At 41.3% G+C, this 16,072-nt stretch overlaps 1 protein-coding gene and 1 non-coding gene across 6 annotated transcripts in view; both read right to left on the bottom strand.

Annotated features, from left to right (window-relative positions):
- MKLN1 (muskelin 1) overlaps positions 1 to 16,072 on the bottom strand; it is a 393,778-nt gene that overhangs the window by 149,873 nt on the left and 227,833 nt on the right. For 2 of the 5 annotated variants that reach the window (XM_049774449.1, XM_049774481.1), the window contains exon 1: positions 12,750 to 12,862. The exons of the other annotated variants lie outside the window; for them this stretch is intronic. In XM_049774449.1, the coding sequence (XP_049630406.1) occupies positions 12,750 to 12,847 (98 nt within the window). In that variant the 5' untranslated portion in view covers positions 12,848 to 12,862. Of the gene's footprint in view, positions 1 to 12,749; positions 12,863 to 16,072 lie in introns of those variants that run through there. 5 annotated transcript variants of the gene reach the window in all.
- On the bottom strand, positions 7,403 to 7,565 carry LOC126033566 (U1 spliceosomal RNA). Its single transcript, XR_007504465.1, has one exon. It is a non-coding gene; the product is annotated as a U1 spliceosomal RNA (small nuclear RNA).

The raw sequence follows: 16,072 nt of genomic DNA, 5'->3' as shown, positions 1-16,072 counted from the left end.
TAGAAATTATGAGGAAGGAAACAGAAAGGATACACATGAAAGAGCTGAAAAAGTACACATATGAAGAGGGGAAATGTGCAACTTGTATGTGCTTGGGCACCATGTATCCACTTAGAAGCAAAACATGCTTGAGGCAGCTTATGTGCTTGGCAGCAACATATGCATGACTATCCTCACTCATTTTTAATAAATGATTAAATTTTTCATTTTCAATGACTTAAAGGTTATAATTTCCAATTATCTCTGAATCTGTCATTTTAATAAAGCTGGCAAACTGCTTTCAAAAGTATCAACAGAATAAAATGATCATTATCTAATTTTAAAACAAATAGTTCTTTCTATAGTCAAAAGTTTACAATACTTTTACTTAAATTTCACCCATAAACTTTTAACTAATATACACTTTTTTCTTCAACTTTATTGATTCACTGATTGACTGATTAGTTTCTGGGCCACACCCAGAGGTGCTCAAGGGTTACTCCTGGCTCTGAACTCAAAAATCTCCTCTGGCAGGATGTTGGAATTGAACCGGGTTCCCCCCAGGTAGGCCGCATGCAAGGCATGCCCCACTGCTGTGCTATCTCCCCAGCCCCATTCACTTTATGAACCCCACCCACCCACCCTCTGTTTTAATTCTCTGCACTGTGGAAGCTGATTTTTACTGTTTACTCCAGAGAAGTCTTTGACATCTGCTGCAGGACCAGTTGTTTCCAGGCAGAAGGGAAACCAGTTGAAGAGAAGTTATTATTCCTCAGATGAGACTATCCAGAGCTCTGGTGATACGTGTGATACTCTGGGTGGGCACTGGGGCCTAAGAAGAGCTGTCCTAGCTGCCCAGACACTGTGTAATGGCCACAGAAATAGCCCTGGGACACTGGTTTATGTTTTTATTTATTTTTAATTATTTTTGGGTTTTACAGGCACACCCAGGTTCTGCACTCAGGAATCGTACCTGGCAGGCTCAGGGGACCATATGAGATGCAGAGTATTCTTTTTTTTGTTTGTTTGTTTTTGTTTCTGTTTTTTGAGTCACACCCGGCAGCGCTCAGGGGTTACTCCTGACTCTATGCTCAGAAATCGCCCCTGGCAGAATAGGGAACCATATGGGATGCCGGGATTCGAACCAATGACCTGCATGAAAGGCAAACGCCTTACCTCCATGCTATCTCTCCGGCCCCGATGCCAAGGATTCTTATATGCTTGTTTAACACTTACTTTCTTTCATTTTCAACAGATATTGATTAAACTTTAATTTTCTAGTTTCTGATCACCAGGTTCTAAGTAATTAAAAACATTTCTTCTGGTTATTATTATCAATATTTAAGTACATTATTGATCCAATCAGTATAATATAAATTTAAAAAATTAAATATAGAAGAAAACTATGCTAAAATGATTTTCAATGATGAGGACTTCTTAAATTTTAAATTGTATATGTAAATATCACTGTTAGAATGAAATCAAATTCAACAAATTTATATCAATTTTCACTTTTACAGGCATGCATTGAAAATTTTGCCATTGAAAATTTTGCCAATTTTACAAGGGAACAGTAAAATATTTTATTGACTTTGAATCACAATGTTATTCATGATTGACTTTCAGGCAGGCATAGAATGTTCCAACAATCTCTTTACCACTCTGTCCACTACCTTCCACTCAATTTTCTTCTTTCCCACCCAGTTCCGGCCTGCCTCTATGCAGATACACTTTTCCCTTTTTCCTTTGAGGCACTGTAGTTTACAATACGGTTACTGTTAGGGCATAATGTGAATCATTATACCTCTATTCAGCACACAGTTCTTATCCAAAGTGACCACTTCTTCCAATCACTGTTTTAGTAGTCCCTTCCCTGACCTACCTCTTCTGCCCCCAGTGTTAAGCTTTTTACTAAGGACCAGTTTTCCTACTTGTTCCTATGGGGCATTAGTTATTAGCTATGTTTCCTTACAACCAACATATGACTGAGATCATTGTTTGTGTCTAGCCCTCTCCCTCTGACACATTTCACTCAGCATATTCTCCAGATCCACTCATGTATCAATCAGCAAACTGCAACAAGTCATCTTTTTTCAGGGTCAATTAGTCTTCCATTTTGAACATGTACCATAGATTATTTACCCACTCATCTGTTTGGGGTACTTGGTTTGTCTCCAGAATTTGGCTACTGTGAACAGTGCTACAATAAACAGAAGTGCAGATGTCTTTTCTGCATCATGTTTTGGGCCCTTGGAGTATATTGTCAAGAGTGGAATTGTTAGTCAGATGGAGTGGAAGTTTGATTCTTAGCTTTGCTTCCTTTGTGATTTGGTGGGGGTGATTATTTTGATTTGGGGGCCACTCCCAGTGATGTTCAGGGCTTACTCTGCACTGGGGAATTGAACATGGATCGGTTGCATTTAAAGCAAGTGTCCTTCCTGCTGTACTGTATCTATGGCCCTCAATTCCTAGTTGTCAATTTTTGTTTTTGTTTTAGGGTAGACCTGGTGACGCTCTAGTGTTACTCCTGACTGCACTTAAGAATCACTCCTTGGAGTGCTCAGGACCCTATACAGGATGCTGGGGAACCCAGTTCAGCCATGAGCAAGGCAAGTGTCTAAACAAGCTGTACTTTCTCACCAGCCCATTGATATATATCTATTGTTCTTCCCAAAAGGCTGGACCAATCAATAAATGAGGGCTCCCCCCTGCCAATACCTATGCCAACAGAAATAACTCCTGAATGCAGAATTCTATGAGCACTGCCAGGTGTGGCCCTGGCCCAAAGACAAAATAATTACTACCTCTTTGTAGTATAGTTTGAAGTTGGGAAAAGTGATGCTTCCCATCTTCTATTTCCCAAGGATTGCTTTGGTTATTTGGGGAGTGAGGGTTTTGTTCCGTATAAAATTCAGGACTGTTTGATCCATTTCTTTGAAAAATGTCAAGGGAGTGCATTGAGTCTGTATAATGCTTTGGGTAGTATTGCCATTTAACATGTTAATCCTCCCAATCCATGAGCAAGAGATGGGTTTCTATTTCTTTGTGTCCTATTTTATTTCTCTAAATAGTGTTTTGTAGGGGCTGAAGCAGTGGCGCAAGCAACAGGGCACTTGCCTTGCACGTGAAAACCTAGGATGGACTGCGGGTCGATCCCCGAGTCCCATATGGTCCCCCAAGCCAGGAGCAATTTTTGACCTCATAGCCAGGAGTAACCCCTGAACGTCACCAGGTGTGGCCCCAAAACCAAAATAAATAAAAAATAAATTAAAATAAAAATAAAGTATTTTGTAGTTTTCTTTGTATATGTCTTTCAGCCAATTCCTAGGTATTTGTTTTCTGAGTATACACTTATAATAATCTTATAATACTTATACACTTATAATACTGATATACTTAAAATATATACAATACTTATATTAATACTTTTAATACTTATATACACTTATAATAATCTTATAATAAGATTATTTTAAATCTCTCTTTCATTACTTGTATATAGGTAAGCCATTAACTTTTGCATGCTAATTTTGTAGCCATTACTATATAAATCTGTTTCTAGGAGCTTTTTTGTAGAATCTTAATGGCTTTCTCAATAATAGTATGTCATCAGCGAACAGTTAAAAACTTAACTTCTTCCTTTCCTTTCTGGATGACCTTGATATTGTTTTCTTGCCTAACTGCTATGACAAGTACTTCCAGTGAATAGAAGTGCTGAGGATATTAACATAATAACAAGGCAACCTTGTGTCTTATGCCTCATCTGAAAAGGCTTTAGTTTTTCCCCAATGGCCTGTGGTAAATGGCTTTTATTATATTGAGAAAAGTTCAAGTCCCATTTTAAAGTTTTTATCATGAATGTGTGCAGGATCTTATTATGTTTTTCTCTGCATCTATTGATATAACTACATGATTTTTGTTTCTTCTTGTATTGGTATGCTGCTATGTTCTATTGGTTGACTTGCCTATGTTAAGTCAACTTTATTTCCCAGAGATATGCACTTTGTTATGGTGTATGATCTTATTGATGATCTGCTGGATTCAATCTATTAATATTCTGTTTCACACACACAAATGAGCAAATCTCCACAACCCCTTTTATATATTTTTGTTTACAGTGGTAATTGGTTAAATGAAATACAAATTGAACATTTTAAATACAAAATTTAATTTTTTTAAGATTCAAAGAAAAAAATTAAAAGTTAACTCAATTACTACAAACCAGAAATCATCCTATTAAAACTTTGATAAATCTTCCATATGCATAAGTGTGGTGTACCCTAAGGGGTCTTAACCGGATAATAGGTGTGACCCTACCTGCAAGACCTCCCATTCCTGGGAGGGGTCGGGAAAAAGTTAGATAAGCCTGGGACGAAAGGGATTCGGCCCTTTTTGCCCTTTTGCCGTTTCTCTCTTGGCCCGGCTTGGCTTCCTGGCTTTTGGATCTTTGGGCCGCATGGAGCCCAAAGGGAAGATGGCTAACAGGAGATAAGATGCAGGGCTAGCAAAATATTGCTGAATGCTTGAAAGGTTGACATAGGCCACACACCTGTGGTGGCAAGGGCATGAATAAAGATGATTCTTCCTGAAGCCTGCGAGTGAGTGATTTCACCTGGGCCTGGAACTCGCCGGCTGCATGGAGGTTGCAGAGCCATGTGGGCTGGATGGCATCATCCACCATCCAGCCCCATCGTTAATTATTTAATGCAACACATAAGCACACAAGTGTGAGTTTTTGTGCATATATGTGTGCGATTACAAGAAAAACTGAATCAAGCAATTTAATTAGGAGTATTTTTAGCCCCATGTGCATTTTTTTGTTTTTAAATATGCTGTAATATTGAAAGCATTTTCTCTGTGTCATATTATAGGAGAGGGAAATAACAGTTATTTTTCTTTTGTTTTTGTTATGATTTTGGAGCCAACAACTGTGCTCTATGCTTACTTTTGGCTCTCCACTCAGGGATCACTCCTGGCAGAGCTCAGGGGAATCACATAAGACACCAATATTTGAACCCAGGTTAGCTAAATGGGAGGTCAATGTCCTAACTGCTATATTCCTTGCTCTTTCTCTTGAGGTACAAGGTCAATTCTTAAACTAAAAACCCAACAAAGGATAAGTGAGAAGCAAGAAGCAGCTGTAGGGAGTTTGCCAGAGACATAAAAGCAGAAGACTGAGAAATACACCCCCTCTTTTGGCTAGTTTTCTGGAGGGTGACCAGACTTGGACAAACTAGAGATTTACAAAAGCTAAAACCAGTTTCCCAGGCCAGCTCAGATATCGACTATTGAGGTGAAATGCCTCAATCCTATCTTATCAGAAAGCTAGGGAATCCTCTCTGGGAAAAAAGATCATTAAATGTGAAAAGAAAATTTGTATTGCTTCTAAAATTGTACATATAATAATGCCTGGATTTCAATCAAAAGTTACTAAAAAGTATAATAATGATTGTTACCAGTCAAATGATACTCAGCTAATAGGAAAAGAAATTTTTTTTTAAAAATCTACAGGTCACCTAAATATTGGACTCTAAAAAGCATGTATTGATATACTCAAGAAATAAATGATAAAAGAGGTATTTCTGGTCAATGAATTAGAATCTCTCTTTAAAAGAGAGAATCAAAAATTTTGCCATAAAAAAAAAAACAATGCACACAAGGTTAGAAGTAATCTATAGATAACTTCATAGAGTTAATAAACTGGAACACAAGTAGTAAATAAAACCTATCATAATGGAATGAAAAAAATTAAAGGAAATGCATGTTAAAAATTGGGAACATATGGGGCCAGAGAGATAGCACAGTGGTAGGGCATTTGCCTTGCATGTAGCTGATTTGAACAGAAGGTGGTTTAAATCTCGGCATTCCTTATGGTCCCCCATGCCTGCCAGGAGCAACTTCTGATTGCAGAGCCAGGAGTAACCCCAGAGCGTCACTGGGTGTGACCCAAAAATCAAAAACCAAAAAAAAAAAAAGGGGGGGGGAAACACCTGGGATAGAACAGATGTAAAATAGATGTAATTGGAGTCAGAGAGAAAATGGAAAATGGGCAGATACAATATCTAAACAGTATCAAAAAGTTTCAGAACTGATGATGACAGTGTAATTCTACAGATTGAAAAAGGTGCCAGAGGGACTGGAGCAATAGTAATAGCAAGTAGGGCACTGCCTTACATGCAGCCAACCCAGGTTCAATAGCATCCCACATGGTCCTGAACACTGCCAGGAGTAAGCACTTAAAAACAGAAAGGAAAAATAAATAATACCCAAATGAGAATCAACTTGCTGGTTCACAAAGTTCAGTTCTAGGAGACACTCTGCAGATTCACTACCTAGTCCCCCCTCAATATCACAAGACTTTTTCTCTTTCCTGGGTATACTGATTTTTCTATAGTACCAAGATAACTAGACTATATGAGAAGTTACAGTGGCCAGTAAGATACCCAAGCCAACAGTGCTGGAAAAAAAGAAAAAAGTTTGGGTAAGGAAGAGTATAACAGCTCCCAGTCCCCTAGGAAATTGGATACCTCTCCAAACTAGTGACTCACAACTCCTATGGAGCCAACCGGATTACTATAAAGGAGCCCCAAATTCCTATGCACACCAATCACTTTTTATACAGCAAATAAATAATAAATCTTAAAAATGTTTTATTCTTCAAATATATTAGTAAAACAAATACCCATTTAAAGAACCAAAATAAAGGGAAAGGGAGGAATAAAAATTATTAGGAATTCACTACTTACTACAGATGACATCCAGAGTAAAAACAGAAAGTTTCCTATACTAACAGCAGGAAAACATTCTGATTCTTTTAATTTAACAATTCAACATATAAGAGGTTATTGTAATTGAGTTCAAGATCTGTTTTAATAAAGCAAACTCTTCTAAGGACCAAAAACAACAAAAACAAACCAACCCCAAAAGTCTAAATGGTCACTGATATGGAATCAACTTTTTTAATGCCATAAAGTTACTACATGGAATAAATGCATCCATAACAAATGGTAATACAGAGAATATAAAAGAACACAGGATAATATTCAAGTGGTAAGCAGTCAAAAAAAACAGGAGTGTTTTACTAAAGGATGACTATCTTTCTTTGAGCAAAATAATTCATGCTTTGTTTCTTTTGATCATGTTTTATTTACACTCCACAATAAGTGTGGGAGAATTTTTGCAATCTAAAAATTTGCGATTTTTTTTGGGGGGGGGGCTTTTGGGACAAATCCAGTGATGCTCTGGGGTTACTAATGGCTCTGCACTCAGAAAATATGTCTGGTGGTAGTCATGGTGGTCAGGGAACCATATGAATATGAAATGCCAGGGATCAAAGCCAGGTCACGTCAGCTGTGTGCAAGGTAAATGCCCTTCTTCCACCCCTGTACTATCACTCCAGCCCCTATATAAGAAACTTATTTTTCAAGGGAGAGTGCAAATACAGTCCCCCACTACCACAAAATATGCAGACAAGTTTCCCACATTCGGGAAAATCGCAGGGGTCAGCACACCTGAAGTTTAATGGGGTAAGGGTCACTCTGATAAAACTACCATCATGTTTATGGTATCTCCCTGCCAAGTATTATACATGTGAAACTTTAAATATGAAATAGGTTCAAACTATCCTGGTTGTCACTTATAATTTGAACCTTATAAATCACATGCAATAAAGTGCAATTCTAATTCATGCTACATAAATAATAATAGGAAAAAAGGCCTAACAAGAAAATTTAAAAAATCCTTTCAAATATATCAACTACAATCAAATATGTTTTTCAATTACATGTAAACAAAATTAAAAGTATTCATATAAATAAGATTAATGTGTAAAATAACTTACAAAGCTCCTCCTCGGTTTTCATATTAAACTTTAAAATTTTGGGGCCAGAGTGATGGCACAGTGATAGGGAGTTTGCCTTGTACGCGGCTGACACAGGACAGACCATGGTTCGATCCCCCAGTGTCCCATATGGTCCCCCAAGCCAGAAACGATTTCTGAGCGCACAGCCAGGAGTAACCCCTGAGCGTCACCAGGTGTGGCCCAAAAATTAAAAAATAAAAATTTAAAATCCTGTGGCCAGAGTGATACACAGTGGGTAGGGCATTTATTTGCCTTGCATGAGGCCAATCCAGATTTGCTCTCTGGCATCCCATATGGTCCCCCAAGCCTGCTAGAAGTGATATCTAAGGGCAGAGCCAGGAGTAAGCCCTGAGTGCCACCAATGTGGCACAAAAACAACAAAACTACAACAATTTTAAATCTTAAATGCTAAATAAAATGTACAGCACTTTTTATCTGACCTTTCAATTAGATAGAAGCAGTTTTGGGAACAGAAGTCAAGTAGGCCTATCTCACACCTTTTCTAACACTTGGACCTTGGCAAGTGAATTTACTCCTCTAAATCTCAATTTTTCTTTTCTTTTCTTTTCTTTTTTTTTTTTTTGGGGGGGGGGGCACACCTGGTGACACTCAGGGGTTACGCCTGGCCATGAGCTCAGAAATCGCACCTGGCTTGGGGACCATATGGGAAGCTGGGGGGATCGAACCACAGTCAGTCCTAGGTTAGTGCATGCAAGGCAAACGCCCTACTGCCTGCACCACCGCTCCGGCCCCTGAATCTCAATTTTTCTAACTGTAAAACAGAAAGGTAAATTTATCACTAAATTTGTATGGAACGAAAATGACTGAGGAATAGAAGATATCCAAACTGGGTTGATTGTTATTAAAGACACATGCAATAATGTAAGTACAAAACTGACCAAACCTCCTGAAACTCTAAAACCTTGGACAACTTAACTTGTATAAGCCTCCACTGTCTATCATATAGCATTTATCTTAACCCTTGTGTTAAGGGCTAAGTAAAATTACAAATTAAAATCATCTTGCATATAGTAGGCACTGGATGAATGTAATTACTATCACTATCTGCTATTGCAATAAACATTGAATATAAAGATTAATTATTTTAATATGAATGTTATATGTAAAATATGTTACACATAGCAATGCAAATAAATTATAAGAATCATCACTTAGGGGCCGGGCGGTGGCGCTGGAGGTAAGGTGCCTGCCTTGCCTGCGCTAGCCTAGGATGGACCGCGGTTCGATCCCCCGGCGTCCCATATGGTCCCCCAAGAAGCCAGGAGCAACTTCTGAGCACATAGCCAGGAGTAACCCCTGAGCGTCACAGGGTGTGGCCCAAAAACCAAAAAAAAAAAAAAAAAAGAATCATCACTTAAACTTTCCTTATTTCCTAAATCTGATGAAAAGGTAAAATCTAAGCAAACTATTTCAGGTACACTAAAAACGGTTCCACGTTAGTTCCAAAGTAAAATAAGATATTATCTACAACTAGATTTACTTTAACTTTTGTGTGTGTGTGTGTGTGTGTGTGTGTGTGTGTGTGTGTGTGTGTGTGTGTGTGTGTGTGTTTGGTTTATGGGCCACAATCAGCAGCACTTTGTGGTTACCCCTGGTTCTGCACTCAGAAGTCACTCCTGGCAGGCCAAGGGACCATATCAGATGCCAGGGATTGAAGTCAGGTCAGTCCCAAGTGGGCCGCGTGCAAAGCAAATACCTTACCACTATGCTATTACTCCACCTCATGTTTTAACATTTTATGGTTTAAATAAACCAAAAAATTAGAAGAGATCTCCCCATCCCCAACAGCTTTTGGAAAGAGAAGGTAAAGCCTTCTAGTTCCCTATGGAGAAAAACAAGTAACAGATTTTTTTAAAAATCCTTTATCTTCAATTATCTTTATACAACTAAAGCACTAGCTACAAAGATAGTAGCTCAAATTTCTAGTCCCACATCCTATCCCCCCCATGGGTTCTCTTAGTCCCCCTAAGCATAAAGCCAGGAATAGTCAGCCCCCGAGTACCTGGGGTGTGGCTTACCCTTTAAAAATAATCAAATGGTACTATTAATAATAATTCATATTAATAAAGCAAGTACCTTTAATACACATCTCTGAACACTTACTATATTGCAGAACAGAGCAGCGCTATAGTTAAGACCATGGACTATAAAATCAAGAGAACCTGAGTTCTTCTCCTGCTTCATCTAGCTATTTAACTTTAGGCAAATTTTATTTTAACCTCCACATGTTTTTTCCTTATCTGGGAAAAAAAAAAGAGTATTCATACAAATGCTATGAGATTAAATAGATCATATACTTAAAAGTGTTCACAAAGAACCTGGCATAAAGAAGGCAAATTAAGTGCCACTGTTGTTACTTTATTATTGCCTAAACTTGCAAAATCTAAGCAGGTTGCCATTCAGTGGGAAATTTCAACAAAAGAAGTGACTTGGTAAAAGCTGGAAAACTTGTGAGAGTCCAGAGCTGGATCCCAAGTACAACCTCAGAACCTGAGCACTGGCAGATCACCAAAGAGTAACTCCCAAGCATAACCTCCCAATTTTTTAAATCGTCTTATTTAAAATGAAAATTGCCTAGTAAAAACCTTTACAGGAATGTCAAAGATAATAAAGATACAGCAATTGCTACAGGGGACTTAAGGACAAGGTTAGGAAAAAGAATTCCTTTCTTAAATTCCCTATCGCATGAAGTTACAGTTCAGGCACAGGAAGCACCGACTTTACAAACACAAACCGTCCAAACACCGTTTATAACGACACTTTTTTCCCCAAAAAATCAAAGTTCAGATTACTTTCTACTACAATAGCTTACTGTTTTAAAGTGAAAACTATACTGCATGGCCATCTTCAATGACATGCAATGGAATAACATAAAGATTAAATAAGACATTAAAAACAAAATTGCTTAAAGTTAAGGATTCATTAAATACATTTCCCCAGTTTCAAACAGCTGTCTTATAGCACCAAAACTAACATTCAATTCACTTCAAATCTGGGAGCAGGATAACTAGACAAGTAAAACTGCCATTCAGTTAAAACCATGTCCTGCCTGAAAGGTGTTGTCCCTTCTCTACCCAAACTAAAGACAGAACTTGTGATGTTCAAGTCTCAATCAAGGTGTAAGATGTTGGAAGTGGCTTAACTTCATAAAATAAAATTTCAAAAAATCCCAACAACCTCAAGACCTCTCGGTATTAGATCAAAAACCACCTTTCCCACCACCAATTCCCAACAGAAAAATGTTTATTATCAGATTCAACTGTTTGTGAACCCTAAAAAATGAGTGGTCAAGTATCTATGGGGACTAGGACACTTAGATGGCTCACCCACAAATTAAATGCTGGGGACAGAGCCATCATGAGCTGAGAAACCACTAGGCTTCCTTTCCATGACGAGATTCCATTGGAAGGCCAGACTGCTAAACTTGGACCTGACAAACTGGCCTAGGGGACAAGCTATTGAAGAGGAACAGAGTTTAAAGCCTCTTCTAGTGTCTGCTCCATTCTGAGACTTGACCTTGATTTGGGGGGGGGGGGCGTGGGGGAGTACACCAGATGGCCCTCAGGGGTTACCCTGGCTCTGTGCTTAGAAATCACTCCTGGCAGGCTCAGGGGACCATATGGGATGAAGGGGTTCGAACTCAGGTCCGTCCTGGGACAGCAGCATGCAAGACAAACACCTTACCGCTGTGCTATCACTCTGGCCCACTTGAACTTGGTCTTGATTAAACTTCAGAATCCAAGTTTAAGAAAAGATACGAAATTCCTAAAATATGCGTGGAAAAAAATCCTTTAAGCACGCTTGGCAGCTCTAATCCGGTTTTTGCTCGAAGACCTCCAAAAAACATATCCAAACCTGTATATCACTAGATTTGTTCCAGAACTCCAGGAGATAAGATGATGGGCCGAGGATGCCAGCTGGGCTCTTCTAAGTTTGCAAAGACCTTTTTTTTTTTTTTTTTTACAAAACTTCGCTGGGCCAGTTTCCCTTCTCTCTCTGTAGTTCAAATACAGACTTAAGAGCTACTCCTGCTTCTCAAATCTAAATGCAGGAGTCGGGAAAGTACTTCCAGCATTGCAAAAAAAGGAGTCTGCCCCGCCTACCCTTTCCCCACTTAAATATATATAGAGTCCCAATGCAAAGCAAACTCTAATCACTGGTTCGCCCCCCCCCCCCTAAAGCAAGGGAACAGAAGCAAGCCCGGCGCTGGACGTTGCATCGGTCACTGTCAGGCTTTGTTTGTTTATTTATTTATTCATTTTAAATCTGAGTTTCTGGGCTGGGCAAATGGAGATGTCGTGCATGGCCCACTTGGGCAAGTGAGTCCACTCTCCTTTTGCAAGAACTCGCAGCCAAGAAGCAAACAAACAAAAAACACCAAAACCCTCTCTGCAAGATCGCACGGTGCTCGTGTGCCTCTCCCGGGCCGGGGTAGGCCCCTCTCGGGCTCCCAAAGGCTGGACTCACTTCTCGGGGTGCTGGGGCGCCCGCAGGGATCGCGGCACCCCGTCGTCTCCCGGGCCCCGGCCCCCGACGACGAGTCCCGCCCCCCGAGCCCGAGCCGCCTCCGAACCCGCCAGCCCGGCCGCAGCCTCCTCGCGGGTCGGTCCCAACGCCCTCGGGCCTCGCCACGCCCCTCGCCGGGCCCCCGCCGCGCCTCCCCCCCCCCCGGCCCCCCGCTCCCGGGCCCCGCAGCCGCCGGCCCAAAGCGCTCGAGGTCGCCGGGGGCGCCGGGCCGGAAGGCGCCTCCCCGAGGCCGCGCGTCCAGCCCTCGCCAGGCCCCGCCCGGGCCTCTCGGCCGGCCCCGCGGCCCTCCGCTCGCTCCCCGCCCGAGGAGTCGCGCGGCACGACGAGCGGCGGCCCCGGCGCGGCGCGGCGCGGCGCTTACTCGGGAAGGTAGGTGGACGAGAAGGAGCTCCACTTGTGCAGCGTGTAGGGCAGCACCCGGCACTCGGGCGCCGCCGCCACAGCCCCGCCGGCCGCCATCTTGTCCGCCCCGGAGCGGCCGCCAGCGAACGCCGCGCCGGGAGGAGGAGGGGCGTGGCCTTCTCTTAAAGGGGACGCGGCCCCGCTGGGACGGCCGCTCTGCTGGGCCGGGCTGGGCTGGGCTGCGCTGCGCTGGGCTGCTCTTGTGCAGAGCGCGGAGCTGAGGTCTGAAGCTGAGCGCGGGGCCCTGCAGGAAACACACGCACGCACACACACACACACACGCACACACACACACACACCCCAAAACAATGTCCTTCTGCATGCAAAGCAAATCACACACACACACACACACACACACACAAAACAATGCCCTTCTGCATGCAAAGCGAATCACACACACACACACACACACACACACACCAAAACAATGTCCTTCTGCATGCAAAGCAAATCACACACACACACACCCCAAAACAATGTTCTTCACACACACACACACACACACACACACACCTGCAGCCTAGCTCTGGGGCAGAGGTTGGAGTTTTCTCTACGCATTGCAAAGGATTTTTCTTAGAAACCAAGGTAAGGCGCGAGTTGGGCCAAGACGGGCCTATTAAGGAAAAGAAATTGTCCTTTTGAGCTGTGCACGGGAAAAGGATTAGGGATGTGATTCTGGAAGCCCCTTGGGGTTCATCTGTCCTTTTGGGAAGCAGTGGAGGGCCGCTGTCTTCAGGATTAGGGCTCCTGCCAGAAATGAGAAAGGGAAAAGGCTCCTCGCTATGAGCTTTCCGTTTGCAAGTCTTGGAGGGCTTGGGACTCTGTACATCACCTTGGGCCTTGGGAGATGCGGTCAAAGGGGGCAGTTGCGTGTTTTGGGCGGGAGAAGCCCTCCCAGCTGCTTATCGCGGAGGAGCACCTGCTCCAGACGTTTGCTGCTGGAAACCCAGGTTCCTGCTTGGAGCTGGGCAGGGCACCGTCCTGGCCCAGCCTCTACTTTGAAACTTGACCCTCCTGAGACCCTGGGCACCACCCGTCTGTCTCTCCACTTCCAGCTCACTGAATGAATGAGACCAGCCCAGTACTGGCCTTCTCTGCCCCTCGGACCTTTAAGCAGCCCCTCTTCCCCAGCTGCCTCCTTGTATGCATGGGCCAAGACCTGGAAACAGATGGATCCAGAAGGGCAAGCTGTACACCTGTGAAAGGTTATGGGCTGTCTGTGCATTTGTGTTGCATCATGTGGAAGGGTTATCTTGTCCCCCAGTGCGTATGTGGTCACCCCAATGACTGAACTGTGGAAGCTGCCAGAGAGTGGGTGAGCCCAGAGGTAGATAATGCCAAAGAGAATTATTAGTTATTGTAGGGGCTGGGATAGGGAGCGGTACAGATTCAAGAGAATTCAGGTGTGTGTGTGTGTGTGTGTGTGTGTGTGTGTGAAATTTAAGATGATGGCTCAGTTGAATGAGTTTAGGTTCTTATATGTCACCGAATGTAGAGCTTTTAAGTCTTTTGCAGACTTTTGTGGTGCTTCAATTTTTGTTGTTTTGCTTGTGGTTGTCTGGGGTGGTGGTAGTTGTTGTTTTGTTTTGGGGCTACAACTGGTGGTGCCCATGGGTCACTCCTGGCTCTGCACTCAGAAATCCCTCCTACCAATGTTCAGAGGACCATTTGGAATACTGGAGATTGAACCTTGGTTGGCTGCATGTGAGGCAAGTTCCCTTGTTTGTTTCCCTTGCTTGTTTATTTGTAACTGCAAGCCCTTTCTTAAGATTAGAGCTTTTCAATGGCTTTCTATGCCCTTTTAAATATAAATCTGTTCTGGGAATGGAACTATAGTACAGCAAGTCGGGTGCTTGCCTTGCATGCAACCAACCTGGCTTTCTTTCCCTGTACCACGCAGGGGTCCTCAAACTTTTTAAACAGGGGACCAGTTCACTGTCCTTCAGACTGTTAAAGGGCCAGATTATAGTAAAAACAAAAATTATGAACAAATTTCTATGCACACTGCATATATCTTATTTAGAAGTGAAGAAACAAAATGGGAATAAATACAATATGTGGCCCGCGGGCTGTAGTTTGAAGACCCCTGAAAGTCTCCAGGAATGATCCCTGAGCACAGAGCAAAGAGTAAGTCCTTAGCACTGCAGGGTGTGATCCAAAAACCAATAAATAAATATAAATAAAGAAGATCTGTTTTATATTCTCAACAGTACATTTGAAATTTTTAGAAGCACTTCATGCTCCACATTGATTACCTCTCACACCTTTTCTCAATTCTTTCTCTTGTACCCTTTACTTTAGCCACACTAAAGCACTGACCTGTCTAATATAGCATATTGGCTCCAGCTTCCAGCGCGTCTCTTAACATGTGGCTTCTTAAATTTGATCTGTTCACAACCCCTTTTCAAATGAGAAGGTTTTTTTTTTTTTTTTTTTTTTTTTTTTTTGGTTTTTGGGCCACACCCGGTAACGCTCAGGGGTTACTCCTGGCTATGCGCTCAGAAGTTTTTAAGCAACCTGGGTATAGAAGTATATAAAATAGGTATAAAAACTAAATATTCTGCTAACAAATCATCAAGAAATATTTTAAGACAAGTTTTTAAGATAAATGTTATGACCATTCACATTCAGATATACAACTTAACAGTTTGGGAAATTATTCCTTATCATCTGTTTTGGAGTTTGGTGTCATTTTCTAGAGTTGAGAAACTACTCTGAGTTTCCTTCAACATCTTAGTAAAAAATCATAACATACTTTCTCTTCCTCTTTATTATTATTTTTCTCCTCAGGGCATAACTCAAGATAAGAATCATTTTGATCCATATCTTGATCTCGGTTATTTCCACAGTCCTAGTGTCAAGCACCTAGCAAATGCTCAATAAATATTTATTGAAAATGCATGAATTTTGTTTTAAAAGTAAAACTACATTTAAAAGCAGTGTTCCAACAGGAGAAGAAAGCTAGAACTTCTCAGACCTGTGTCTCTGAAGTTTGACTATTGACATGAAAATAATCCAAGATAAAGATTTGAGATTTTTTGTTTTTTCTGCCATATAGATCTTTAAGTCATCCTTATGTTGACATAAATACAGATAGATTATAATACTGAAATCAACATTGGTATAAAATATAATATGCTGTACAAGAATAAAGAAATTTTAAAACCCCAGAAGTCTGTAGCTAAGATCATCTAAGGGAAAGTCTTTGAGGTCCTTTAAATTCTAACTTATTTAATATTAATAATATTGTTTTATTATATTTATTATTTATTATATATTTAA

This window comes from Suncus etruscus, chromosome 1 (assembly GCF_024139225.1).
Source record: "Suncus etruscus isolate mSunEtr1 chromosome 1, mSunEtr1.pri.cur, whole genome shotgun sequence".
NCBI classification, from domain to species: domain Eukaryota; kingdom Metazoa; phylum Chordata; class Mammalia; order Eulipotyphla; family Soricidae; genus Suncus; species Suncus etruscus.
This window is presented reverse-complemented; position numbering and strand designations above follow the sequence as displayed.